The sequence below is a fragment of the Hippocampus guttulatus genome, chromosome 14 (assembly GCF_054856545.1).
Source record: "Hippocampus guttulatus isolate MCC_2025c chromosome 14, RoL_Hgut_1.0, whole genome shotgun sequence".
Taxonomy (NCBI): domain Eukaryota; kingdom Metazoa; phylum Chordata; class Actinopteri; order Syngnathiformes; family Syngnathidae; genus Hippocampus; species Hippocampus guttulatus.
This window is the reverse complement of record NC_141274.1, coordinates 8,299,340-8,327,139: the sequence shown is the minus strand read 5'-3', so window position 1 is coordinate 8,327,139 and position 27,800 is coordinate 8,299,340. Positions and strand designations below refer to the sequence as shown.

Here is a 27,800-nt window from a genome sequence, read left to right as displayed (position 1 = left end):
TCCACCTGAGCCGCTGAGCGCAAGCTTTCGCCACTTGATGCCCACACATTGACGTCGACGCCCACTCCCGAGTCCCTCTACCTCACGTTCCGCCGGTGGACGTCGCCGCGGGTACCGGAAAAGGAACGCGTCTTTGGATGCTAGCCGTTGAGCGACGATGTGAAGAGCCGAACGAGGTAAGGTCGCTTTAGCCCGTCCGGTCTAATGACCGAGCGGCCGGGCGTTGCGAGAGTGAACCGTTTCTCGGCGAGCGATGCCGCTGCGTATGACCGACTCATTTCGCCTGCTCGGGTGTTCGTCGTGGGCTGTTGGCTTCGTCGAGTCGCTGCTGCCGCGGCTCTTCCAGCTTCAACATCTTCGGCGTCACCGTCGCGCCGATGGAGATCCACCGCTGTGGTCGTGGGTATTTTTTATTGGCCCCCCCAACCCCGGCATCGCCGAACGCCTTAAAATATGTCATTTAGGATTAATCGAACACCCACATTCGTAGGCTACTTTGAAGAGACAGGGGGGGGGGGGGGGGGGGGATTGTAGGAAGTGAACAGACGTGCCTCTTGAAGGTAATCAACGGAAGCGAGTTTCCCGGCCGCTCGAAGCAACATTTCACACCTCTTCACGTGTCAGACTCCTTCCGCGAAGGCGGCATCCAAGTCACGTTTTATGTCACAGCTGCCTGCGCGGAAGGCTGCTCATTTTGCAGGGAAATGAGCACAGATTGAACAGGTTACCGCGCTGCCAGGCGGAGGGTCATTGTCCCAAAATCAACTGACGCCAAGTGTGATGCAATCCTCTTCCCGCAACTTGGGAGCCCGAGTCAGGTTGTTGCCCACTCGTGGCTTCGGATGAGAGGACAGGGGATCCGCGCTTCTCATTCCAGAGGACCAACTGGTGATGATCAGCGTGTGGGCAGAGCGTCGGCTCTCCAAAGATTCCTCTTTTGCACTCGCACCGCGGGAAGGCCGCGCCGACGTACTTTTATCGTCGCCGAAAAGGAATGAAATAACCGCACGCATGCCGGCAAAGCTGAACAAACATTTTCGTGAAACAAAAGCAACTAAAATAAAGGTCAGAGTCTTTTGGAACCAACTGAAAGGACATTTGCCGTTTGCAAAGCGAATTAAGCCAGTGGTAGAAGCGTTGGCTTTCATCTTTTTTCAAGGAATGTCATTTGCAAGCTTTTTGGGTTCATTTTTATCCACTCGGCCGGCTAACGTCGTTCGCTTACTGTCTGTTGCCCCAAAACGCGCTCACCCGGGGGTCGTTTTTTTTTGATGCGATGGCAGAGAGCCAAGACAGACTGACTGCAGTGTGGTTTCAGTGAATGATGCCTTTCTTTTTTAAATTCACACAGGTTGTACATTTACATTCCTGGTCTTACTTCCTTGGTCGAGTTGATTTGATATATAGCAGATATGTGAAGCATTGAAAAAAGAATTTTCTGCACATTCGGAACTTCCGGCGGTGCGGACCGTGCGCCACCGTTGGTTAATTTAACGGTGACCTGCTTTTTGATTTGAGTTTGTCAATCCTCTTTTTGTTACATTGCTGAGGGTGCAGTGCGCACTAGCACCAAAATAGATCCTATTCATAACATGCGCATAGACACGCCATTTAGTTAGGGGTGGGCAATTCTGGGGGGGCCGGTCCCCTGCATGTTTTCCACATTCCCCCGCTGCAAGCCACCTGATTCAGATGAACAGGTTCAATATGAGGCTTCCGCAGAGCTTGCTGATGATCTGATGGTTTGACTCGGGTGGCTCGCAGCGGGGAGACGCGGGAAACCTGCGGGGGAGCGGCCCAACCCGACAAAAATGCTTCAAGCTCAAAATGGGACATCTATACCAAGACCTCATTCCCCCATGTCTTGCAGCAGTCTGCTATCGTTCAGCCAGACAGATCAACAAACAAAGCAAAAATGAAAATATGACCTCCTCTCCTCAGGGAATCACATTTATGAAAGCGGAGGAAGATGTCAATCAAGCTCTGAGCACACGGTTTCAACTTTACAAGTGACCGACTACGCACGGCTGCAATAAAAGTTGGCGGGGGCTTACTTAAAAAACCAAAACTAAACATTTTTAAACACATTAGAAAATGCAACACAATAAACAAATGTTTTGATGCAGTTTGTGCATTATTTTCCAATGTACTGTACGGCAATCTCTCCAAAAATCTTGCTGCCCGTCTGTCTCTCGATAACATCTGCCTACCTACAGACCTAAGTGTCCATCTCTCTCTCTTTGAATTCCTCTTGAATTGGTGAGGTGGCAGGACCCAATGGAAAACTCATTTGACATTTCCGTGGGGGTGAAGAACGTGCGTTTGCGGCTGTTTTTCACTGAAAAGCGGATAGCGCTGTTCTATTTGTGTCAGCGCGAGCTCCTTGAAAGCCGCGTCTTGAATAGGATGGATGTACTTGGCCACGCTATGCTAAATGATGTATTAGCCACAAGTGCAGTCCGGCAGAGGCACTTTTGCCCCGACGCAAGGGGACTTGGCGTCACTCCTCCTCCTCCTGGGCAATCGGCCCCCGTCAGGGAGTTGCCCCCTCCGTGTCCCACTCGCAAGGTTCACACCCTGTGCCGGTCCCGGAAGGGCCCTCGCCTGATTCTTGTTTAACTCATTCAGTACCAGCCAATTCTCGACCAAGTCTGAAAAGACGTTTAAAAACGTCTTTGGGAGTGAATGAGTTAAGGAGGGTTGTGGGGCGGCTACTCCCGCTCCCCTCCGTTCTGGCGGGGCGAGCGCTGGGCGCCTCGCCTTCCGGTGAGATCCCACCTCCTTCCCTGCCGGCTGATGGGCATTTAGCCGCGTCTGGGGCCCAAGAGCCCCGGCGTTCTTCTTCTGCCCTCACTGCTCAGTTTGAGAAGTAAGTCGCTTCACATGCCCCGTCATGCTCTTGAGTGCCGGTTGTTTGTTGATTGAACGGCGGTACCATTCGGCGACCCGTTTATGACGGAAGAAAGCATTTGATGGTGGCGATCGTTCTTTCCGTTTTTGCCTCGCTCCAGGCTTTTGGTGTTCGCGATCACTTGTAGCGCTGCGAAAACGGTTGCCCAACCATGCCTGTTCTGTGACGAAGGAGGGATCCGGTAAGGTAGCCGGATCTCGGCGCGTCGACACAGGTCGTCGTCATGAAGTTCAGGCTCCGAAACCGGTTTGGGGCTTTTCGGTTCCGATGGACTCAGCCCAAATGTCCACAGGACGGTGTTTACAAAAGCACGTCACTGGCGGAACACGCATGGCACGTGCGCATTACAACGAGCCACCACAAGTGTCCCGAAGTGGCCGTCAAGGCACACGGAGGACCGGCGGATTCGATGCCCACTCAACGTTTCTTTTAATATCGGTGTCAGATTTTTAATGTGATGAAAATGCGTCTAGCATGCCTCTCATGTTTTTGTTAGATGGAAATGAACGTTGACTGCGTTTGGCAGTGGCTCCCGCTGTTTTCACTGTTGTATTGCATTAGCGTCGGTGCTCTGAAACCTCAAAGTCAGCGCAAAGTTTCGGCTAAGCGGCAGCGACGCTGTCAAGAACATCTGCGTGACGGTCGAAGCTCTGCTCCGTCCTCTTTCCTCCTACGGTGAGACAGGCACACATTTGCTTCATCGTAAGCTTGAACATGAAATCCCGGTGCAGATTCCCAGAACGTGGCCACCGGGACTATTCCAGCTGCAAACTGCCCATTCTGCCTCTCCCCACTGTGATGTTGCCACATGTCACGCGATGAGCAGCCCGTCTTCCGCGGGCCGGGGGTTCGAATGAAACCAAGGTTCACGAGTGGACATGGGCCTTGAAGAGACACGGTTGGTGAAACGTGAGGACGTGGAGATGTGTGACACCGACGAGACTGTGCTGGTATTTCTACAGACTTTCGCAGCTCGGCGCGCCGTAAAGCGGGCACTTTCCCAAAAAGGCGCGCAGCCTGAGCTCTGTCCTCATTCGGATTACCGGCGACTTTGGTGCTTGTTTATTACCAAGGTGACGAGTGTACTCCAAGTGGGCATATTCTTTTTTTGTTGTTGTTTGTCAGGGTTTGGGTGAAGTCAAACAGATCAAACAGTGACATGGAAACGGAGCTTAAAGTTTCCTGTTGCTCCAACGGAGTTCCATCAACCGTTGTGGTTTGACTGGGTAACCCGAATGGAATACGAGAACACTTAATAGCTTGTTGCGACCTCATACATCCAATTTATTTGTGGGAGGGGGTGGGGCCGGGGGCCATGTCATCATTCCACAGTCCAGCAGCGTGAGTGTCACGACGAGAAGAAATGAAAGCAGTGCACGTCCCAGACTACGGAAATGATGATCCAAGATGAGGTGTCAAATTTGATGATTCACGCTTGTTTCACAGTCGTCTGGTCATTTCGGTCCCAACTCCTTCACACATCCCACCACTGAGCTGTTCCCTTATCCGTCTGTCTGTCTATGGTCGGCTTCCCGGGGATGCGCAAACACAAAAGTGGATTTTGCGTGCGGCGTCGTAGCCCTACGCGCCGCGCGCCGCGATCGAGGAAAATCAAGGCGCCACGTATCGGAAGGCAGAGAGAAGGAGAAGCGGCCGCCCACGCACTTCTCCTCAGTCCTGCGCTCGGAAGGCGAGGTTGAATCACATCAGTCGGTGGGCGAACAGAAGAGGGAAAGAACACACGCCAATTCTCACATACAGCACTTTTGGGGGGGGGGGGACGATGGGACGCCTTTCAAAATATTGAAAGATGTTCATCGATGCATTGGGCATTCGCTTATTCGTGGCACTTGTGAGTGAGATAAATTTTTCGGATTGCCCTGTCACCTCCAAAAGCTATTCGGCTGGATAAAATCCTCTCCATTTTCGGAAAGCCAGCGTGATCGTATTGACATAGTTTGACCAATTTAGAAAGAGCAAATTGTCAAAATATAGATGCATGAAAAAAAAAACCTCTCTGATTGCTTGGATTATATTTGGGTTTTCCAATGTACCCATCAATCGTGAAATTATAGAACCGCGTGCCGCCTATGCCCCCAAAATGTGTTGTTCAGCTTTTGGCCTGACTGTGAAGCAACAGGTAATGTCGTGCATTGAAACTCGAAAAGTGATTGATCGGCCTGGAAATGAATACAGTACTACTTTCGTCACGCTTCATGCGATCGCTGCAATTTCAAGGTCTCGTGTTGTCACAGCAATGTGCTCATATTGACAGTGCGCCCTATCATGTTTCCAAGCGTATCATGTGGAAATATGTGTTGCTATGACGCACACATATACCATATACCGTGTATACGCACACACACACACACAGAGTGCATGGTTAGGATTTAACGTGTCAATCCCCCGTTGTGAATCCGAACGTCTCTGGCCAAGTCCACCTCCAGTGTTGGTATCCAAGTGCAGAGTGACTCAAAAAGGCTTTTTATTCGCCAGCTTCCATTGAGCCGAAAATAGCTTGATCCCAGCCCCATTTTCATTCCTCCTCACGCCTACACGCAGCTTCAGTGCAGCAGTCTGCTACATGTGGCTCTTAATGGAAGGATGGCGGTACAAGGAAGGTTGGGGTACGTTCGGCTCCTATTTCGGCCCGGCTCTCTTTCAGACGGATTTCCTTCCGAGTTCCGCTCACCGATGGCAAACTGAGCTTGTTGCCTGCGCCACGTTTAGTTTGACATCCAAACGTTGTACGTCTAAGTCCCGGCTTTTCCCGGGCAAACTCGGTTATCTCGGCCCTTGCGCGGCTTGGTCGTCTCCAAAGGCTCCAGTGTGATTTGCTGTTTTGTTTTTTTTTTTGTCTTGCCCTGCGATTGGCTGGCAACCGGCCTGTTGCCCAAAGTCAGCTGGGATGAGCTCCTGCGAACCTGGCTGAGGCGAAGCGGCGCGGAAAATGAATGCACAGATGGACGGATTGTGCAAGTGGTCTTGATTTTGTCGCTGGTAACTCTTCATTAATGGGGAGTGAGGATCACTTGTTCCAGGGCCTCAAATGTCACCTTTCCGATCGGCACTTCTTCCGTCACTTGAGTCGGTTCACTTTTGTGTCCTTACACTGGAATTTCTACAATCTTACAAACCACAATGTTTAAAGTCAGTCTTTTTGGATCCTATTTGGATTTTGATACACATTGTTGTGAGTCCAATCTCTTTTCACCGGGACCGTGGAATTCAAAATGACCAACAGAACAGAAAAGCATGAATAAAAATCTGATTGTCTGTGTGTGTGTGTGTGTGTGTGTGCGTGTGCATGTGTGTTTTCCCCTGGATGAAAAGAGAAAATAATCATTGACTCAGTCAGTTCATTTTGTGCGGATGTCAGAGTTTTGTCAATACAACATCAATCAATGGTCAAATTAATTTGTCACTCGAGAAACCAAGAAACCTGTTAGTTCGCAGCTCTTATTGCCAATAGGAAATACAGTTGATTTTATGTGTTGCTCAGTTGGCGGGGGGAGTCTGACCTGCAAATGGTCACGGGATTTCTACACCCAGCAGTCTAAAATTTGTTCAATAAATAAATAAAAATAGGAGGAAATAAGTGAAGAGAGTCGCCAGCTGAGCTCTGGGCGAAAAAAAGAAATCATATAATGTCAGCCAGTGTTAAATTGAATATATGTGAGTGAGAGGGAAAAAACGAGAGAGCGAGCGGGGTGCATTCAAGGGAGAGCGCTCATCTTGCATCTACCGGTGGAGCTGTCTGACTGTGTTAAGCCGCGTCCTCTTGGGCCAAGTAGGACAGAGGAATGCCAAATACACATCCCGCAACTCTGCCATGAATACAAAAGGCAACCGCTGACGCCGTTTTCCTTGTGGGACAGCGGTTACGAGAGTGGACGGCTTAGCATGTTAGCAGTTTGCTGGGTGCACGAAAGGGTGACGGTACTCTTTCAAAAGGAAATAAACGTCAAAGAAAAGCACTTTTTACCCCTTCGCCCACCCTTTTGCTCACGGTGCTGGTATTGTTGTTGAAATAGCCATGGAAATCCCAAATAGCAGGGTGTCATTTTCAGTGGAACCATCACTATGTCGGTGGCAGACAAGGAGCGAGCAAACCTGATGAAATTGCCACTCGCGGTTCCTGCAGGTGAATTGGATCCTTTTTTTTTTTTTCAATGTCCGTTTCACTGCGTGCACTACAACCTAAGATGAGGGGCCTCCCCCCTTCTTCCCAAATCAAAGATGTTTCCGAGCTGAAACCGCAGCAGAGGAAAGAAGTTGCCTCTGCGCAATCTTTCGAGTCCGACAGGCTCTGAATAATGCAATGTAGGGCAGCACTGGCGACTGGTCGGCACGTCTGCCTCACAGCGGTGGTTGGAATCCGGCCCGGGCCTTCCTGTTGCATATTCTCCCCGTGCCTGCGTGGCTTTTCTCTGGGGACTCGGGTCTCCTCCCGCATTCCCTACAGATTGTCCCTGGGTGTGATTGTGATCGCGAATGGTTGTTGGTCTGTGCGTGCCCTGCGATGGGCTGGCGACCAGTCGAGGGTGTGCCCCGCCGAGCGCCCGAAGTAGGCCCCGGCACGCCCGCGACCCTCGTGAGGATACAACGCATTAGAAAATGGATGGAGGGATGAACTTCATCAATCAGCGTCCAGGTGAATATTCGGAACATCGGGACAGGTCTGAAAGATGTGTCTCTACCTTGGGACACAGGGCCAAACTGTGGAGGACGGTTGCCTCCCCTGAGTTGCATTGGTCGCATTGTTGCTGTCCATCTGGAAATGTCTCCCGGAGTTTCGATTTGGCGCCGTGGAGCCGACGAGTAACTCGCAATTGAACGATGCGGTGCCTCCAATCGACAGAGCTGGCGTTAACCCTGCTAAGGTTTTTTTCCCAAATCATATCAGGGATCCGCGTCCATCTTGGCGGATGAACAGACAACAGGAAGTGGTGATAGCGGGTATGAGAATTTGCTGTGAAGAGAGACGAGAAAGTCTACGACGTTATTTGCATCCGCAAAAAAAAGTCAAGGAATGGATTGGAAATTCGGAATGTTGAAAGCCAGAGATTTCAGGATTGACGCCAAGTGGAGAAAGAGGGCATCGCTGTCGAGTGTCCCGACAGCGCTGAAATGTGCCGCCGTACTTTCCCATGCAATAAGTGCGACATTTCCCCCCCGACCCCCCGCTTTTAATGTGACGCGGTTCATCTGACTGACAAGCTTGGATCCGCCGCTAGATTTTACCCGTAGTCTCGCCAATGGATTTACCGACGAAGGCGCAGCGGACGGATGAAAATGTCCAAGTCCACTCTCATCCCGGAGATTCATCCGCCACTCGGGGTTGCCGTGCGCACGCGTGAGAGAGACCCACCTCCTCCGCCACCCCCGTTTCCGTGCCAAGCGGCGCACAGCTGTGCGGGGCCACTTGAGAGTGGAAGAGAAGAAATCTCGAGTTGAGATGAATGAGCGTGTACCATAAATGCAGTCATCTCTCTGTTGATTGTTTGGCTACCGACTCGCACCAACGCTGCCGACCGACTACGGGCGCTAACCCCCGCGGCGCGGCAACTCCGCTTCCCTGAATTGGCTTTGTTCAGTGCACAAGAAGATGCAAGCGTTGTGGCAGGGCAGCTCGTGGCCGCTTCACCGTGACAGCGCGCTCGCTCGCGATGCCCCGAGCATCCGCGAGAACAAGTCCACTCTCATCCCGGAGAGATCCCGAAGCCGCCTCCCCACTCACTCGCCCTGCTTTTGCAATTGATATCCCCCCCCCCCCAATCCGAGGACCAGCCGGATTGTTATCAGCGCAGATTTTCACAGCTAGCATCGATGATGCCATTGTTAGCGGCCGTGGCGTGAATTTGTCCGTCAAGGCGGCGTTCACGCTGAAAGCTAAAGACTGGTTTTGGAGCAACGTTTACTGGCATACGAGCATCATCCTTTTCAGGGACGGCCTTTCCCTATTTGCTTATTGATGATGGCGTTGGCAACCTGAAGAGACGCCCATTAGAAAATGGATGGATGGATAAAAGTAGTGGCGTAGTCGTAAAAGAGTGCGGGGACTAGACTGCCGGCGGTCCGGATGGGTCTCCCTGTGACCCCGTGTGGCGCGTTACGACGCGCAAAGTACCACGACGCAGACCTCGGACTGTTGAGCGCCCGAAATTCGATATCAAGCGAGAAAGGGAACGAATCGCATCTACAAAGCTTCAGCAATGAGCGTACTCTGCTCCCGAACACTTGTTGTCTGTTGTTTAAACGGAAAGGTGATGTCACAAGAATGCCCCTGTCCCAACTTTTGGGGAACGCACAGCAGGCATCAACTTGGAAAAAAAAATAATAATAAAGGGAATATTTGCAATGAACTTCATCAGTTGAAATATTTAGTTTTGGTGGTGTGTTCACTTAAATATCAATTGAAAAGTCTTTGCAAATCATTTTATTCTTTTTTTTTCATTTATTTTGTTTTACGCTGTATTCCAACAACACTGCAATTGGTGTTTGTACTTTAATTCAATCTAATAATAATAATAATAACAATTAGTTTGATTGTGTGATTTCCTTCATCTTAGGTCAATTGCTTTGAAATCCCCGCTTCTCAGTATCGTCTCATGGCCCGAAGTGGGCATCGATCTCTTCCGTCATAGCATTCGATCACCGAGCTGCCTGCGGCGTTGTCGCTCGGCCCGCTCGATCTCAGAGCAAACATCTTGGTCAAGAAACCCCCCCCCCCCCCCCCCCCGTCATTGTTGTCCGGGTTGAAATTGCGGTCTTGTTGCTTTGGGAGGGATTCGCCGCCTGGCAAAGTGTCTTACCTCCTCGGTGTCCTTCTCTTTCAGAGTCCGTGGCTCTCTTCTCAGGGAAAGACATCCAGGGCCGTTCGCCGTTCCTGTTTGGCATCCGGCCTTCCTCTCCCCCAGCATCATGAAAGGCCTCTCGAGTAGCCGGAGTCACCATCGCGTGGCGTCCTACGAGCCATCGTACGATCCGCTCGGTCAGCACGTTGACCGCAAGCCATACTTGATCAGTCAGATGGACATGCCACTTCCTATCGCGGTGCCGCATCCGAATGAGCTGTCGTACTACAACGCTCCGCGTGCCTCGTACCCCTCTGACAATAACAGCGTCGTCCCGTACGGAACCTTTCCGAGACGATGCCATTCCACCTCCTCATCTCACCATCCTGAGGTAAAGGATGAGTGTATGGCCATGGTACCATATGTAGGAGCAGGGAGAGGAGCAGGAGGAGGAGGAGGAGGCGGAGGAGGCGGCGGCGGTGGAGGCTACGGTGGTAAAACACCCAGCCGGGTACCGGCGAACGTCGCAGACCCGTTTGAGCACCAGTCATCATTTCCCAGGGACGGTTACCATACACTGCAATACAAACGAGGAATGTTGGCCCAGAGTGGGGGAATGGGGCCCAACGCTAACAACGACAGCCCGGGGAGGATTCGCCACCTGGTTCACTCGGTCCAGAAACTGTTCACCAAGTCCCATTCGCTGGAGGGGCCGCACCACACGCAGTCTGTCAAGGGGGCCAGTCACGGGAGCGTTAATGGTGGTGTCGGTGGCGGGGGAGGTGGCGGTGGTGGTTCCAGGGCAAGTCCGGAGGGCGACGCCCCACCCGTGGGAGCGCGCCAGCGGAAGCGCAGCAAGAGTCGGGAGCGCTGTCGATCGGCGGAGCCCAAGCAGCGAAGCCACCACCACCGGCTCCACGGCTCGGCGTCGGCGCCGGGCTCCGGATATTGGAGCTCCGACGATAACCTGGAACGGGAGCTGTGCCTCTACCACCCTCACCACCACCAACCGCCGCCCTCACCTTCCCCCTCCGTTTCGCCCTCGCCCGTCGCCATGACGACGGGCCGCTACCCCGGCCACGCTCCCGACAACTTCGCCCTCTCCCAACACTACTTGGCGATGGACCCTTACGACACAATCGGTGAGCGTGCGCACGGCCACGCTCACCGCGGCCACCCGCACCGCCATTCTGCACTCAAAGCCTCCCGGAGCAACAACGATGTCAAGTATGCGGCGCCACACCCCTGCGTGCCGGTTAGCGCTAGCGGCAATGACATCGGTGGCGGCGGAGGAAGCGGCCCCTCGCTATCCCTGGGTCCTGCGGACGCGGCCCTGGTGAAGAAAGGGGCGTGGTCGTCGAGCTTAACGGTGAGCAGGGCCCGAGAGGTCTACACCAACCACAGCAGCCACAACCAGCTCAGAGCCAGCGCAGGATCCGCTAACCTAAACCTAGATAGAGCTCTAGTCAAATCTAAGGGCGGTCGGCAACGGGAGCGCACTTGCCATTTGCTACAGGTAATTCATTCCACCTCGATTACAAGCCGCAACCGGCTGATTCACCCCCCCCCCCCTTCTGTCGATCGCCCCCCCCCCCCCCCCATCATTGACAATGTTTCCTCTGAGCCCGTGCGATTCAATCCGTCGCGATTGCCCCAACCCCGCTTCACGCGGCGGGGGCAACGCTCGACCGACGTCGCACAAATTATGCTCGGGCGTACCGTCGCTCTTTTCAGTGGTTTCCGTCCGAATTGACTTGGTCTTACCCGAACGGAACGGGACGCCGATGTCGGCCTGACCGTCACGGTCCGCGTCTTCACGACTAATTGAAGCTGTCCAGCCTTTTTAGCCTCGAGCGGTCGCTGGGCGGCCCTTGCCTTGTTTCTTTTCGTTTTGCGCTTAGATGGCTTGAGCTTCGAGTGGTCCACGAGCAATGTGGCGAGAGTCCTCTGATGTCGGGAACCCAAAGGCCTTCTTCGGAAGCCCGTCCGCTTCGATTGAATTTGCGAGGGCGCGCTCGGATCCAGGATGGTTCCCGTCCCCGTTCGAGCGCTTAGGTCAGAGCGCTCGGCGTGATTGCTGACTGAAATCAAGAAGCAAAATGTGACAGTCGGTTGTCGTGCCCGGACATTATCTTTCAACGAACACTGCGGCGTTCTGTCTGCCAGAGCATTTTGAAGGCGCTCCAAACGAACTTTGGACTCTGGAAACCGGTCCAAATGATTGTTGGGGAATCCGCGCCAGTAGGCCGCCGATCGCTTGGCTCCACGGATAATGATGTCAATCACACCTTGACATGAGTGCGACAAACGTTTTGGGGTCGTTGCGGCTTGGTCGCGGGTCTCCCCGATTGCGCTGAAGTCAATTGAACGCCGTCTTCGAGATTAGACGTGAAAAACCGCGCGCACAAACGCGTCGGCATCTCGTATTCGGAAGGCCAAACTACCGAGAGCTTTTGAGGGAACATTGCAAAGCCAAAGATCGCCCACTGCCACCTTCTCCCCAGCTCTCATTCACGTAGCCGACTCGCATTCGGGCGTTTTATGCACCTCACCCCCTGCCGCCCACCCGCACCTCCTTTCGTCCCTCTTGGTTTGGAGAGCCTCTTTCTCCCTTTTCCTCCTCCTCCTCCCGACACCATTTTAGCTCAATGGAGAAGTAAGCGCGGTCAGTAGCGGCCTTACTCTCTCAACGCCAAGCGATAACATGAACATCCTTTCCTCTTTGCCCACACCATTTTGAATTGACTCTCACTTCTGTCCCGCCCTTCACTTTGTTGTCTTGCTTTTTCTTCTTCTAATGTCTCCGGTCTTGTCGTTTTCTTGATTTATTTCTAGGGTGTACTTGTGATGCGGGGTCTATTTTGTTGCGCCTGCCTTGGGGAGATGTTGCGTTACGTTTGTTGCTGTTTGTTGTCGCCGGAGTCGCGTACGTGGAGGACCCAAACTGTTGAGGGGGGCCCATTCGAGGCCGAACGATGCGCAAAACAAATTGACTGCCACCGATTTTGTTCCTCTCCAGAAGATCTTTTCATTCGGGACCAAGGAAGATCAAAGTCCGGGTTACGGAGAGCGTGATTGAATTCTGTCAAGACGCTCATCGGATGAGGCGCTTATCAGAAAAAGAGCAGATTGTTTTGTTTGCTAAAAGGTGAATCCGTCAACAAACATGATAAAAAAAAATCGATCGATCCGATGGACGGAAGCACTGCGCAAAACTTGAACCCAACAACAAAGAATTTGAGATCACGGTGACGCCGAGTCGGATGAAAGGCAGAAATGGATTTCTGATCCGCGTCTATGAAAGAACGGACGCGGTCGGAACAAACGAGTCGGAGGTTTTGATCGCAAAAAAGGCTCCGCCCCAAAAGCTGGTGGAAGTCCATCGCTCATGTCGAAACATGTTTGCATTTTGTTCGCTTGTTATTGACAATGTCTCTCTTAGTTGTCCCTGCGCTTGAAAAACACCGACCCCTCACCATGATTGACTCACGTGACTCAATCATGATGAAGAAAATTCGCGTTGCTCCGCAACACGGCGACCGACTTTCAATCGCCTGGTTTCGGGAGAACATCCGTTCCGAAACATCCCTTCAACGCAACGCATCGAAATTCAACAAAGGTGGCAAATCTGCTCATTTCCTTGCGTCAACGGAGCAGCGGCGTTGCGGCTCGTTATTTGGAAAGGTGCCCCCCCCCCTCTCAGCCATCGGCCGTACAGCGACACACCGTCGGCGATCGGGATCGGTCCAGAAACGGCGCGCGCACGTTGACGAGAAAGGAATCCAACCGAGTGAGTCGCGCTCGCCATCAAACGTTCATCAGCGGCCGGACTTTGTCCTCGACCCCTTCAGCACAACAAGTGCCGGCCGCGGCGGAAGTGAGCGCCTCGCGTGGGTGAGAGGCACCGCCGCGGCCACGGCCGCCGCTGCAGCTGGTGCCTTCCCCGCAGTCGCTTTTTATAGCCAAACTGCTCATTTGTGTCTCTCTTACGTCACAGGCTGGCGCGCGCACACGGAGCGACGGACCAGATATCCGCTCATCCTCTTCCCCTCGGTGACTCACGCGTAATTAGTCAGAGGAGCGGCGAAATTCGCCTGCCGCTCGTCTCCTCCATCGTCTGTCAAATTGACGCCACCTCGGAGGAAGGCCGCAAACCCGCTTTTGCCAAAAACGGAGGAGCCGCGAAGGTGATCGTGACGTGCCCACGCCACGCTGACGCCACCCAAAAAGCAGACGACCATTCGGGCTTCAGTCCTTTACCAAAACAATTCACGTGCGCCACTTCAAGTCTCGCACAGCTGGAAAGTGAGATACAAAAGTGAGGGAGAGCTGGCATAAAGCGCCGCGCGCGCACACATATATATCTATCGAACATATGTGTGTGTACGTAAAAGCTCAGCGGATCCCTCCTCGTGCCTTGTTTTCCGCCGGCACGATGATCCGTGTCGAGAGCGGGCGCTCAGATCGCGCAATGCGGCCAATGCTTGTGAACGCTACGCACCAATCGGTGGATGGGTATTGGTAACCATGGTAACCATCTTGAGGCGGCCTCTCGCGGTGCTGAAGAAAAAAGAACTTTTGACGAGACGTCGAGCGCCATTTCCAAGCGCTTACGACACTTTTCAAAACGTGTTCATTACGTCCTCGCGAAGAGGAAAACTATTTTGCGAACCCCGACCAAAGCCTCAACTCGCTACGTTCGCGAGCGTTCGCCGCGCCGTGAGCTACGGTCTTCAGGATTATCATTATCCATCATTCTTATTGTTATAGCCCCCCCCTCCCACCCCAAAAAAAAACGTTCTTGAGAATACCCGCTAGCTTGACGAGTTCCATCTTCACTTTGCTCTTCCTCCAGAACACTCTTGCACATCTTTTGCCAGTGCGCCGGTGAACTGAATCGACTCCTGCAAAGCAGATGTATGAAGTAGCATGAGAGAAATTTCCGTGCTCCTTTCGGCTTCCCGCGAACACGCGATCGCCCGCGCGCACGCACACACACACGGACAGACGCACACGAACAGAGTTTCTCTTCCGCTAGTGAGCCAACAAACGGTGCCATGGCGCCGTGAATGCGAGCATCAGCGGAATGCGAGTCGGCCGGGCGGTGGACTTCCTGTCGGTGCCGTTGGCTCTTTTTAACGCTCAGCGGGACGCTTTGGGTGCAGGGGCGCGGGCGGCATTGATGGCAATTGTTTGTGGACCCGTACGAATGACCAGGTACCTCAGGACGAGTGGAGCGCTTTCTCTCCTCTGGGGAAGGAGGACGACATCCCGTGCCGAAGGATGAGGAGCGGCAGCTACGTGAAAGCCATGGCCGAGGAGGACAGCGGCGACTCCGACGGGAGTCCCAAACCTTCCCCCAAGATGCAGGCGCGACGTGCCAGCTACTTGAAGGCCACCCAGCCCTCGCTGACCGAGATGACCACGCTCCAGTAAGGGTTGCTTGCTCTTAGTCCTTCGGACACTCCGCCTTGCGTTCGTCCACGCCGTTTTCATCCCGAATTTGGTCGAGATCCACGGAAAGTCTTGGACATCGTCAAAGATGTGCGCGCGGGTGCTTCTGCAATCATGGCGAGAAAGAAAGACATTGACAAACGGATTGAGTTTATTTTGAGTTCATTTGGGCTTGACATTTCTGAGCATTTGTTGTTCCTTTGAATTGGATTGACTCGGATCGTTTGATTGAGCTCGTCCTCGCACTTTGTCTCGCTTGATCAAAGCCACAGTTGCGCCGGATCCAAAACATTTCCCACCGAATCGAACCCTTACATTTTGTAGCTACCGCGTATCGCATCAAATTTTTGTGGAGAGATGCACGGTTACCCAACCGTATGCCGATTTTGAGTTCCTCGACCTCTCTTGAGATGTTGCCCGGCCGACGGTTGGTCGAGTCCAAACCAATCCGGGCACGATTTGAAGTCGAATAAAATAAGACAGACCGGGGCTCCAGCTCCCACTGCCCACCGATTTGAAAGTCTCGACACGTCCCGTAACGTCGCTACGTTAAAAAAAAAAAAGTTGACTCTGTTTTTTTTTATTTTTTGCGCCTCTGCTAAGTTACGTGTTCCGACCTTCGCCCGCATTCCAAGTACCCGCGCCTCCTTCTTGACAGTTGTAAGAAGGCTTTTGTCAAAAAAAAAAAAAGCAACGGGCATCGTGTCTTTCAAACGGGGCTATTGCTATTGTGCGTCGCCCACCTCGCCCGCAGGATTCCAATTTGTTCTGTGAGGTCCAAAGTCAACCCTACCCTTGTGTCTCCCGTAGGATTTCGTCAGAACATTCCCCCAAACTACAAATCAGGAGCCACAGCTACCTGCGTGCGGTGAGTGAGGTTTCAATCAATCGAAGCCTGGACACCCTGGACCCCAAAACCCTTCTCGATCCCAAATCGTTGCTGTCCTCACCCCAATACCGCTCACGCAATGAAAGCTACATGAGGGCCATGAGCACCATCAGTCAGGTTGGTCGTGCTGCCGAACAATCACTGCACACTATGTTTGAGTTGTCTCTTGAAACGGACAGTCACGCCGCCCGGCCGATTTCTCAGACGACCGCGCGATCCAAGCTTTTGTCACAGCTGCCTGAGATTCACACCCTTTGGCGGCTTACGTCAAAGCGCTTTGACCGAAAGGACTTGACGCGTGCTGAACTAGCTGGAGCGCTTGCCTCCAGAAGGTGCTTTTGGGTCCGTCCGTCCCTGCCGGGCAGAGACCCGGACTTTTCTCCCAGCCCACGGCGGACTTTTGCCGTCTGTGGGTCCCTGCAGGGGTTTGGAGCTTCCATTCGCCATTCAAAAATTATTTCTTATCCGTTCAATGAGGTCGTAACGATGATTCTCCAACGCACCTCCCACATGGCAGCCTTCGTTTGCACAGCCTAACGGCTTCCCTCGAACCCGGACTTTGGCCCGACTTCCTTTGCATGCGTCCTTCGTAACCGCGACGTGACCTCCCCGCATGCCCGACGGGCCTCGTGGCCGACGGAGCAAAGCATCTCAGCTTCACCGATGTGTTTTCTCCCGGTTTTGGGGTTTGTTAGATTTTTTTTCCTACCTCTTATTTGTCCCTTCTTCTTTCTCTGCCTGCGTGCGCCCTGGCATCTCGCTCCTCAGTTGAGTGAAGTCGAAGTGAACGGGCAAATTGAGCAGGTCTGCGAGCAGGTGTACAGCGAAATGCAGGCTCAGGCCATGCGGAGGATGGAGAGGATGGACAGGATGGAGACCTTGCCCATGCCGGGATGTTTCCGCATGAGGAGCCACAGCTACGTGAGAGCCATCGATCAGGGCTGCGCCGGGGAGGAAGAAGGAGAAGGGGGAAGACCCCTGCTTCTGCTGCCATCCTCTCCGCCGCGCACATCCGCCACCACCGTCAGGACAATCCAGAGCAGCACGGGTACGATGCGGCGATGCGCCGCCTGAGGATGCTTGACACGTCCTCCTCGTCGGGTCGCTTGCCGTCGTTTGACCGGTCGGTTGGATGTTTTTTGCTTTCCGAAGCGTGCTGGCCGGGATCGGATTTTTGCTTTCCCGATTGGCGCTCTCTATTTGCGATTTCTCGACCGAGTTTTGTGGCCGAGCACAAAGTGGCAAGAGATGAGGCTTGGCGTGGCCTTTACGGTGCTCGAGATCATTTCCAGGAAACCGCAAGAACCTGGCTTCACATCAAAATGACACCTCGTTTTGAGCGCTTCCTCGGAAATGCGTTTTTTGGCAAAACTCAACATTTAGCCTGTCCCTTTTTGGGCACGTCTGATTGAATTTGGGCACCTCCTGCACTCGCGCGGTCGGAGGCGACTTCCTCTTGACGCTTGAATGCAAACGGCGCGCCCCCTCGAATGCGAAAATGACAGTGGAGCCGCTGGTCTGTGGGCGGGTGGACTCTTCCGACCGCATCCTCCTGCGGAGGCCTGCCTCACTCCTGAGCCACCTCGGATGAAAAATGACGATGGTCCGACGGCCGCGCCTTTTCGCTGACGTCGCCGGCAATAGTTTTGCGTTGCCCGGCCGAGGTCGGCAATGTGTCGTGCCGTTGAAGCAGCCTCTCGGGCCATCGAACGCTCACGCGCGCCAGCGCGATCTTCCCAAAGTGACAGGGTTGGATGATTGGCCAAGCGTGAGCTGAACTTTGCCGCGAACCCCCCAAAGAATGCCGTCCCGTGACATGAAAATGGCAGCGCCCCAAGGGACCCGGCGCTCGCTGTTGGGGATTGTCTTTCTCCTCAGTCTGTTCCAGATGACCTACATTTCTTGCTCCGCCGGGAACTCATTCCGGGCCACATTGACACGTTCTCGAGCGGTCGAAACCGAGCTCTTTACAGATGAGCGGACATTTTATTGTTCGCGGCGCTTCGATGATCAGTGAACTGAACGGCGCCTTACGGCCGTGCTGCAAAAGTGACTTCTTGCTGTGATGGTGCAGATTTTTGTTTTGTAATTTAGCAGTGGATGAATTCAAAGAAAATGAAAAAGTCTCCAAAAGAGCAGATTTTGACGCGAACCCCGAGTCAAAACGAGCAACTGCGCATGTTTGAACGTGTATGGATATTTACCGATGGCCAGCAATTTATTGTCAGGCCGACGGCAACCAGGGGTGCGAATTCAAGCGGGCCAAGCTTTGGCCCATGGCCGAAGAGGCTAGCGAAACAACGGGCTGCTCCCCAGACGGTCTTGCCCCCACCCCCCCTGTTTGGTCCCTCCGAGACAAGACTTGAACGAGCCACTTCGAGGGCTTCCGGTTCAAAGTGAACCCTTAACATTGTGCTGATTCATTCCCTCCCCCCAAAAACCAAAACACGCTTTGCCCTGACCTTGTCTAAAAGTTGCCTTTTCTGCAGAAATTGCGACGAGGCCGTTTGGTCCTGGGAGAAGGAGAGTGGGAATACGAGGACGCTTTGACGGAATGTCAGCAAAAAAAGTGCCATCACATTTAGCGCCCCCTTGAGGGCCAGCGGTCGCACATTATCTGGCATCACAGAAGCGCAAGACGCTCAAGTCGAGTGGGGCGACATTGGCCGCCTTAACGATCACAATTGTTCTCACCTTCACCCTGGTCGGTTTTCCGCCTCGTCCACGGTGGCGATCAAACAAGCGCCTCGGTCACAGAAAGTGATTGTCTTGAAAGCGATTGTCTTGAAAGCGGCCTGCGTAATGTGTGGTCAAAACATGTTGGGATGCTCCGTTTTGACGCCCTCCCCTATTCCTCCTTCTGTCCTTTTGCAATGTAGTGTCATCCTGTATCACAACGTATAAAAAAACGCCCCCACCGGTGCCGCCGCGAACGTCCACCTGCTCGACGGGCTCCAAGCCCTACATCTCCATTACGGCGCAGAGCAGCACAGAGTCGGCGCAGGTAAGCCTCGGCGGCGGCGTCCTCACTCCGACGTGGGGCAAGTCGACCCCAAAATGTTTCCGACAGTCCGGTCGAACCTGGTTCCGACTTGCCTGGAGGGACATAGCGAATCTGCAGAACGCCACTTGGTCGTCGCCATTTCCGATAAAATACGGTGTAAAATGCGTAACCACGTTACGCAGGCCGCTTTTCAGCATCAAGCACTCAATATTGGGATCTTGAAATGAGAATCGGCGAGTGGATCCGGCTCACCGTTGGAAGCTTTCATGTGGAACATTTACAATAGGAATATTTTTGACACTCATTTTTTTAAAAATGCCGTCGCATATTTTTTAGCACGTTTTTTTGCAAACTTGACCGATAACACGTAAAAACATGCGCAATGCAGAAGTTACCACGTGTTGTAATTTATAGCTCTGTTTTAAAAATGGAGCAAAAATTTGTTGACCGGCGTCGTGACCGCTTCAAACAAGTCAAGCAGGAGTTTCCAAGATAGTTTTCTCATCATCTGACTGGGGTCGAAGTGTGCCGAAGGTCAAATCCTTTTTCCTGATGTGAGGGAGGAGATGGAATTTTTGATGGTGACAAAAAAAAAAACACCACCTTTTTGAAAACCGACCAGGATGCTTACATGGAAGAAGAGGGCCCAAGAGGTGACATGACCATCCAATCCGGCCTGAGTAACTCAACTGAGAGCATTGACAGCATGAAGGCTTTGACGGCCGCCATCGAGGCTGCCAATGCGCAGGTGAGTTTTCTCCAGCGCCTTTATCAACCAGCTCTTTTTTTGTTGTCGTCATTCTACTACTAGAATCTGCAATTTAGTTTGAGAGGGGGTTTTTTTTGTTGTTGTTGTCTTTTTCTGCAGATCCATGGCCCAGCCAGTCAGCACGTCAGTCACAGCGCCGTGACATTCAACGCCGCTGCGCCGAGAGCTCTGCTTGTGGAAGACCACCAGGATGAATACAGGAAAGAGGCACTCAGGAAGGGCAAATGTCTCTCCATAGGTATCCAGGTATTGATGGGACCGGATCTGTTGAGCATAGCCTTGAATAACATCAATCTTCAGTTGTACAATATAGACAGTCCAAAAAAAAGAAAGGCCAGTTAATGATTCGCTCTTTTGGGCTGGGATCCGGGGTACCCTGCAGGTGGATGGACCAGATGAGATTCTAGACCCAGAGGACCCATCCAAGTTCACTTCCGTTGGGGTGCAAGTGGAAGATGAACGACGGTGACTACCGGTTTCCTTCTCGCCTCACTTGTAAATTCGACGCCGGGTTTTTCGCCCGGCGAGGTCCTCGGACGTGGGCTGCGTGGTTTGACGCGTAGGATTCCCTCCTTCTCTTTTCAAGCATTTCTTCGAGCGGGGCTGTCCGCACTTTTTTGTTTGAGGGCCGCATCCGAAAACCCACTTCCGTATTCGGAACCCCAAAAAAGAAAGCATTGTAGGAAGGCGAACGTTTGTCAGCAACTTTAATGAGATGTCTTCAGCAATCAGCCAGAGAGCACAAAGCGCCTCTAAAACGGACTGCTGTTTGTTTTTTGCTGACTGCTGTTTGTTTTTCCCCTCCGCTCAGGTATCGTCGCTTCCAACGCTCCAACAGTGTGACAGCAGCCGTGCAAGTAAGACACGCTTGAAACTTTCATGGTACCTCTTCCGTCTTTGCTCGTCCATGCCTCGCCTTTTCACGATGCAACCATTCTCCGATTTGTATTCTCTGAGAAGAAAAAAGAAAAAAACTGGACTATTGGCTGTTTTCTCAGATGGCCTCGGATGCCAAAGCCGTGCTTAATGGCAAATAGGACGACATCGAGGGCCTTTTTTTTCTTCTTTTTCTCAATCGATTCACCTGTTTTGAAAGGTTACGATCCTGTTTGCTGAGCATCATGGATGACATATTCACTCTTGAGACACAAATACATCCAAAGGCTTTTTTTTTTCTGGCTCGATTGCCATGCTCAGTCCAGACTCCATCCGTCCCTCAGAAAAGCTACAGTACATTTTTCATGGTCAGCTGAGGTTGGAAAAATTTGAGTCCCGAAAGCGCAATGGTGAGAGGAAATCTTTTTTAAATAACAGTCAACGTGCCATTGTTTGGAAACCTTCATGATTAAACCAAGGGCAAATATTTGACATGAGCCCAAATCTCTTGGCACAGCAGCCAAACAAACATGATCCAAATTCACTCGGTCGGTCTGAGCGCGATCATTTGTGGAGACGGACGTGTCGCTTCACTTGACGCGCATGTCGCCGCTTTGCATTCCACTGAGTAAAACTGAGGTGCAATCGTCCCGTCAAATACAAAGATTTGGGCCCAAAATGTTTTTCCGTTTTGAGATGAATTCCCAGTCCCAAGTGTCATTCCAAGCGACTCCATTGTTGCCCAGCTTTGTTTACTCGATACGTTTCACTTCTTGGCCCTTCTTCGTTCCGAAGGAGCCCGCATCAGTTTTTATTCCGACCGCGACTCGTTTGCCCTAACCAGGCCGATTTGGACTTGCCGGGCCTGCTTGACACTCCTCTGGCCTCTCCCGACACGGAGCCGGAAGTCCTGTCCCCGGGTGTCCTGTCGCCCGGTGTCCTTTCTCGGCAATACTCCCGCGATGCTGCCACCTCCACCGTCAGCATCCAGGGCTCAGGGAACCACTACCACGCCTGTGCCTCTGACGAGTACGAGGATGTGGGCTTCGACCCCTCCATCCTTCCCCCTCCGGACCCTTGGATAGACAGCGTCAGCGATGAGCTGGCCGATGGCGGCTTCAACAGCTCGGCCATCTTGGACGTAAGTATCAACTCACTCGTCCCTTGGTTCCGAAATACCTCGAGGTTTTAGAAGCGGGAAGTATGGGGAATTAGGAGAATCCAAAATAACCCCCAAGAAGGAGCGGGGGCGACCAATCTACGGCCCAGGGGCCGTTTGCGGCCCGCCACTCCATTTTCATGGGAATTTAGCGCAAGGAAAGTATGAGTTCCCGACATTGTCGGTCACGGCCGTCTGCGGAAAAAAAAGAAAGCAGTTGGGGCGCGGATGGCCTTGTGACACTCGCAATGTACCGCGTGTGTGGCAGGCGGCGCAGCGGACGGTGTGTCAGCGAGACGGCCGATGGTTCCTCAAGCTGCTGCAGGCCGAGAGCGAGCGCATGGAGGGCTGGTGTCGGCAGATGGAGATGGACCAGCAACGGAACGACCTCCCGGAGGATGGTACGTCTCCCATCGGGTGTCTCCCCGTATTCACACCCCAAAAAGAGAAATGTCGCAATGTTTCGGACCGCCATTGATAATGGGACTTGCAAACCAGGGGAACCAGATCTCATGCGACAAAATGGGGTTCGTCGTGCCGTAGTTCGGTCTTGGGGTGGGTAGCCCCGAGCAAAAGGCAAGGCGGGGCAGGAGCTCAGAGGGGATCGCCGCAGGCGACGCCACGCCTGACATTGGAACGGCGCGGAAACCGCCGACTCGAACGCGATGGCGTCCCACGGAGAAAGAACAGACGGAGAAGAAAGGCGGTGAAGGTCCCGAAGTTGCGGAAAACCGCGGAAAACCACTTGGGACCGGGCCGCATGGAGACCGCCCCTTTTGTACTCGCGTGGTCAGACCATTTGGGTTTGTCGCAACATTTGCTGGCGGCGTGCGCCTCGCGGACGTTGTCCCGTCCGGTGTTTTGCATCTGCTCCTCCTCCCGCGTCGTAACCTTGTGTTTCTGTGTTTGGAGTTCTGGGCAAGATGAGGAGCGCCGTCGGAAGTGCTCAGCTCTTGATGTCCCAAAAGTTCCAGCAGTTCAGGGAATTGTGCGAGGAGAACTTGGTGAGTGCTGTGGCTCTTCTTTAGTCTTCAAACACGGCTACGGGGCGTCCATGTTGGCGGGCGCTCGTGAGCCTCTTCCTCTTTGTGTTCCTTGTGCCTCTTCCGCAGAACCCCCTTGCGCACCCTCGTCCCGTAGCCTCCGACCTGGCTGGTTTTTGGGACATGCTTCAGTTATCCATCGAGAACATTAGCCTCAAGTTTGATGAGCTGCACCAACTTCGCGCCAATAACTGGAGAGCCTTCGACCCACCCGAGAGAAAGGTACGCAAACGCACCCGCACAGGCGATGCGTGCGACTTGCGGTATCGCGCTATGTCGAGAGTACTCTCGAGGAAAATGTGCACACAAAGTAGGCCTCCGCGCACACCGAGTCGTCATTTGTGCTCACAAAGGCATTCCTTGTGCGTACATCATAGTTAATCGCTTGGGGTTTTTTTTTTCTCAAATGTCATGTCTGCAGCTCCGTATTAATGCCATCATGACAGATTTTTTTTTCCTTTTTTTTTCTTTCTTTTTTTTTTTTTTTTGAGTCAGCCGCTCCTTCTGGGCAGTATCTGATGTTGCTTTTCATCATGCTCACTTTTGACTCTGATGGCTTCCTCATTTGCTCTCATGGGCTTCTGTTTGTTTCTTTCTTTCTTTCTTTCTTTCTTTCTTGTGCTTCTTTGTGTTGACAGTGAAGGCGCTTGCCAACAGCCACGCATCCATCACCACAAGAAACACCCCCAGGCCTTCACCTCTCCGACCCTCCCTTGTTCCATCATGTCTGTCCGTCCATCCATCTCAGCGCAATTCTCTCTGCCCTTTCCTTGCTTTCTTGTGACACCCGCCGTCACCTGACCATGTGTGGCTTTCTCGATGTGCCTTTTGGCAGTTAGTGTCGAGGTCAACAGATACAGGAGCGTTTTTGGGTTTTTTTTTTGTTGTTTTAAATCAATGCATTTTACAGTCAGGGAATCATAATAATACAAATTTGATTCATTAGAAGCTTAAATCATGTCAGTATTGTATTTTAATTTATTTTGGGGGGATGCTTCTATTTTTATAAATCATCATAAAGAGCTAAAAGGGCACCGAGAGCTGAAAACGGAGGCATTTATTGGTGCCTTTGAATAAAACAAAACAAAAAATAGTGCAGCAATCATCAACCCAATTCCACTGAAATTCGGACGTTGCGTTAAACAGAAGTAAAAACAGAATACAATGATTTGCAAATCAGGTCCTGACGAATATTTGACTGAATACTCTCATTCCTGAGCAAAAAATTTCCAAAGAGGAAAAGAACCATCCGGACTGTCATTGAAAGTTGTGAAAAGAAAAAGTGATTTCACACGGCGGTCAATATGAGCCCATCCGTCTCTGCTTTTTTGGAAACCCGTTGCGGCCGCAGAATTCCAAACGAATGCTTACTTGCCCAAAACAATCAAGTCGTGCGGAAGATGGTTGGCAAATGATTGCGTCGTGTCTTTATTTGGGCTCGACACAACGTCCCAACTTGATTGCAATTCATTGGCCCGGCCCAACTGAACTGGACATGGGCTGTGATTCTTTCACCTTCCGCTAGAGGGAGCCTGCGTGCCGCCAGTGGGGAGCCCAGCTTGACGGCCTTTCAAAAGTCGACGCTTCATTTGATTTCACGGGGGTGGCGGAAAAACAGCAGTCAGAACGCTTTTTTTAAGTATCCCAGAAGGTTTCCTCGAACCTTAAAACCAATTGTGTCATTAAAAAAAAAAAAAAAAAAAAAAGACACACGTTGCTGTTACTATTTTTGTTTGTTTGACCAGACAAAAATACACCACGTTCAAACTTGGTTTGGTCACTGCTGGGCAAGAATATTTTTCCCCAAACTCTACCCTCGTCGCGAACTGACATTATTCAGATTCCTCAAACGGAAATGAGGAAAAGCGAATGGCAAAGGGGCACGACTCGACTATTTCGGACTTTTTGAGAAGGCCGGACCCAAAATCCCCCAAAGGGGTCGGTCATGAGGACAGTCGTGCACGTGTGTTTCTTGAATTGCTCTTCCCTGCCCTCCCTCCCGCCCTCTCCCAGCAGGAGAGGCGGCTTCCACCTCCGGTACCCAAAAAGCCACCCAAGGCCCCGCCGCAGCACCCGCCTCTGGCCCGAGATCGTTCATTGGAAAGTTCAGAGAAACAGCGCCAAGAGGCCAGGAAGCGGCTGATGGCGGCCAAGAGAGCTGCGTCCGTGCGACAAAACTCGGCCACCGAGAGCGCCGACAGCATCGAGATCTACATCCCGGAGGCGCAGACGAGGCTATGAGGACACGGCCGAGCACGTGGCGGCACCCGCTTCGTGCCCGCCGCGGCGGCGGGCTCTTTACGGATGACTGTCAAATGTTCGGCAGCAGCTGAGGGAACCAAATCCAAACCTTCACAATACTGCAGGGCCTCAAGTCGGACTGCTTTCCTGTTGTCGTCAAGCTGTGGCGCACGCGCTACTGGGACAGAGCGTGATTGTTTCCTCGGGCCGGATGAACCCACGTGCGCCGCGATGACCACCGAGAGCGTGAAGGAAATGGAAAAAGCAATTCCATGCAAGAGTTTGTGAAAAGGTAATCACTGCCTACCGTAGCGGAGACCTGAGCCGGCTCACGTGTACCGTTTGAAAATGCTTCTCCCGGCGCTCCGGAGCGCGGTTCTTCGCCAGTGCCATCGGTCAAATGCAGACGGAAAAACCAAAAAAGGTTTAATACGACAACAGCTGTGAGGGCAAGCTGCCATTACCGAGCGCTGACCACTTCCGACGATGCAGATCGTGCGCCACCGTGGGTTCAAGGTAACCTGCTTTTTGATTTCATTTTAATTTTTCCATACGTTTTGGGTGAACGTGAAACTGACAGGAGGCTTAGGGTGCGGCGGGCACTAACTCCAAAATATCGAATATTAACTCATTCATTACCAGCCAATTCTGGACCAAGTATGAAAAGACGTTTAAAAACGTCTTTGGGAGTGAATGAGTTAAGAACGCAGACACGCGATATCCCGCCTTTCATATGGCGCGGTCGGCCTTGTTCAGCGTGAAGCCCAAATAACTCCCGAGATCGGTCCCTTTCAGCGCGATAGCCTGATTCCGACAATGCTCTTCGTGGCGACGCCAAAATCTCTCCCGGGGTGGATTCCTGGCAATCCACTCATAAATAGTGTCCTGCGCATTCTTGTACGATGATGATGATCATTTGTGATTTTTGATGAAAGGATGCCGTATTTATTTTGTAATTTGTAAAAAATGTTCGATATGTTAGTCGGGGGTGCAGGAGAGGGGGCAATTTTTGTACAGCATCTAATTACCTCTGTGTGACAATGACGGTGAGCCATATTCAATGTGAAATAGACCTGTCCAAAAAAAAGGGCCCTATAAATGCAAATATCTGTTTGTTTTGGTGAAGTTCTGTTGCTTTTTGTCTCGCTTTATTTTTTTTTTTCATTTTTCAAAAAGGAAAAAAATCTGTCTGAAGCGTTCCAGTAGCAAGTTATATCTGAGGTCATGTCCGGAGGAAAAGGCTCGGAAAGGTGCCTATCTGGTGTTTGGACTGAAAAAGCGGACCGTGTGCAGTCATCCAAAACAAAACGGAGACGTTTCTTAAATATTTCATCAAACCGGAAGAATGCGGACGGTCTGATGAGTGTCAACCATCGATGGAAAGAATTTGAGTGAAGTAAAAAAGGAAATGGAAACGGATTTGGGACTTTCCAATGTGATGCCAGATTATTGGATACGGTCGGTGTAGTTTGATGTGGATTTTTTTACTTCTTAATTTTTTTTAAAAAAAGGTCCAAAGGTGTCAGACTTTGAATGTCTGGAAAGGGTTGCCGTTGCCGCTGATAAGCCTTCATTCCTGCCAATGGTTTGTGTGAACAAACTCAAAGCTTTTTTCTTTCCTCAGGAAGAGCTGTAAGATTTGATTGCCGTTCCCCAAAGTCTGCGCGTGCGGACGCGTGATCGAAATCCATGTGAACGTCGATCCAGGGATGTTTGTGCGCCACTGCGATTTCTCTTGATCAAGTGCTTGCCGAGTCACTTGTTTTCTACGTCAGATCTTTCTCGAGCGCTCTCGTCGCCGTTGTCGATATCAACTCCGCTCGTACCGGCCACCAAAGTCACGGGTGTCGTACACGACGCGGTCGACGACGACTCCGAACGCATGCAGGCACCATATGAGCACTTGGTCGGACGATATCCAAGTGGAAAACGTGTATGGGGTTCCTCGCGCTCCCATTTCTATCTATACATCTAAATATCTATTTATTGATTGATTGATTTATAACTATGAGGTTTTGTTCGGTGAACTGTCATGCTCTTATATCGTAAAGAGTGCATAACTATTCATGGAAGTGGAATAAAACTGTCAAACGCGACGTGTTCCTTGGTTGAGTTATTTTACCGTGAGCTTGCTGTTTCGATCATTACATTAAAAGCAAGAATAACAATGCCGTTATTTCGGGTGTTTCTCGACGAAAATATGCGACTCGCGGTATTCGGCGCATCACGAGGTCCCCGCTCCGCGTTTCTTTTCACCGGGCTGCCTACTCTCAACAACAGGTTGAAAATTCCCGATCACGAACGTTTCAATCCCTCAATCGGTTTCCGTTCCGCAAAGCGTGGGAACGAGCGGCCGCGCATTGGTCGGGCACGTCCGGCTCCGGGCCCCGGACGGCCGCCGTCCCGCCTGCTTTCCGGCTCTCGCAACGCGGCCGATTCCGATGAGCAGCTCGTCGGCCAGCTCGGAAGCGGCATTCGAACCGTCCTGATCATTTGAATCGGGTGCGTTGCTCCTGGGAGGGCTGGAAAGCAGGCAGGACGGCGGCCCGCGAGGACCGACTTCGGACGCCCCTGGTTTACGTGCACTTAAAGATCAATAGCGACATCCCGCGTGGATAGGCTGAACGTTTAGGTCCGCTTGTTGATCGGCTGCATGG

At 52.2% G+C, this 27,800-nt stretch overlaps 1 protein-coding gene across 6 annotated transcripts; it reads left to right on the top strand.

Moving 5' to 3' along the window:
• Positions 1-27,239, top strand: dlgap1a (discs, large (Drosophila) homolog-associated protein 1a). 6 transcript variants are annotated; one of them, XR_015102861.1, is made up of 16 exons: positions 1-176; positions 9,751-11,224; positions 14,926-15,140; positions 15,973-16,168; positions 16,820-17,099; positions 18,931-19,055; positions 19,678-19,803; positions 19,924-20,070; positions 20,207-20,289; positions 20,636-20,681; positions 21,545-21,841; positions 22,128-22,260; positions 22,772-22,863; positions 22,972-23,124; positions 24,916-25,659; positions 26,320-27,239. XR_015102861.1 is itself a non-coding variant. In XM_086129419.1 (15 exons), the coding sequence occupies exons 2-15, from the start codon at positions 9,836-9,838 to the stop codon at positions 25,141-25,143; spliced, it is 3,363 nt and encodes a 1,120-aa protein (XP_085985545.1). In that variant the 5' UTR covers positions 1-176; positions 9,751-9,835; the 3' UTR covers positions 25,144-27,239. The 6 variants fall into 6 exon arrangements, 4 of the variants coding, with proteins under 4 accessions (XP_085985545.1, XP_085985543.1, XP_085985542.1 ...); XR_015102862.1 differs by lacking the exon at positions 26,320-27,239 and adding an exon at positions 23,541-23,627 and having other exon boundaries at positions 24,919-24,973; XM_086129419.1 differs by having other exon boundaries at positions 9,751-11,077; positions 24,916-27,239.
• The last annotated feature ends 561 nt before the right edge of the window (positions 27,240-27,800 follow it).

What these genes read in the sequence shown, in the direction of transcription:
- dlgap1a (XM_086129415.1), top strand. Translation starts at nt 9,836, where the DNA reads ATGAAAGGCCTCTCGAGTAGCCGGAGTCACCATCGCGTGGCGTCCTAC. An exon ending in ACCGAGATGACCACGCTCCA is followed by an intron (nt 15,141 to 15,972) that starts GTAAGGGTTGCT and finishes TGTCTCCCGTAG; the next exon opens with GATTTCGTCAGAACATTCCC. An exon ending in GCAGCACAGAGTCGGCGCAG is followed by an intron (nt 19,056 to 19,677) that starts GTAAGCCTCGGC and finishes AAAACCGACCAG; the next exon opens with GATGCTTACATGGAAGAAGA.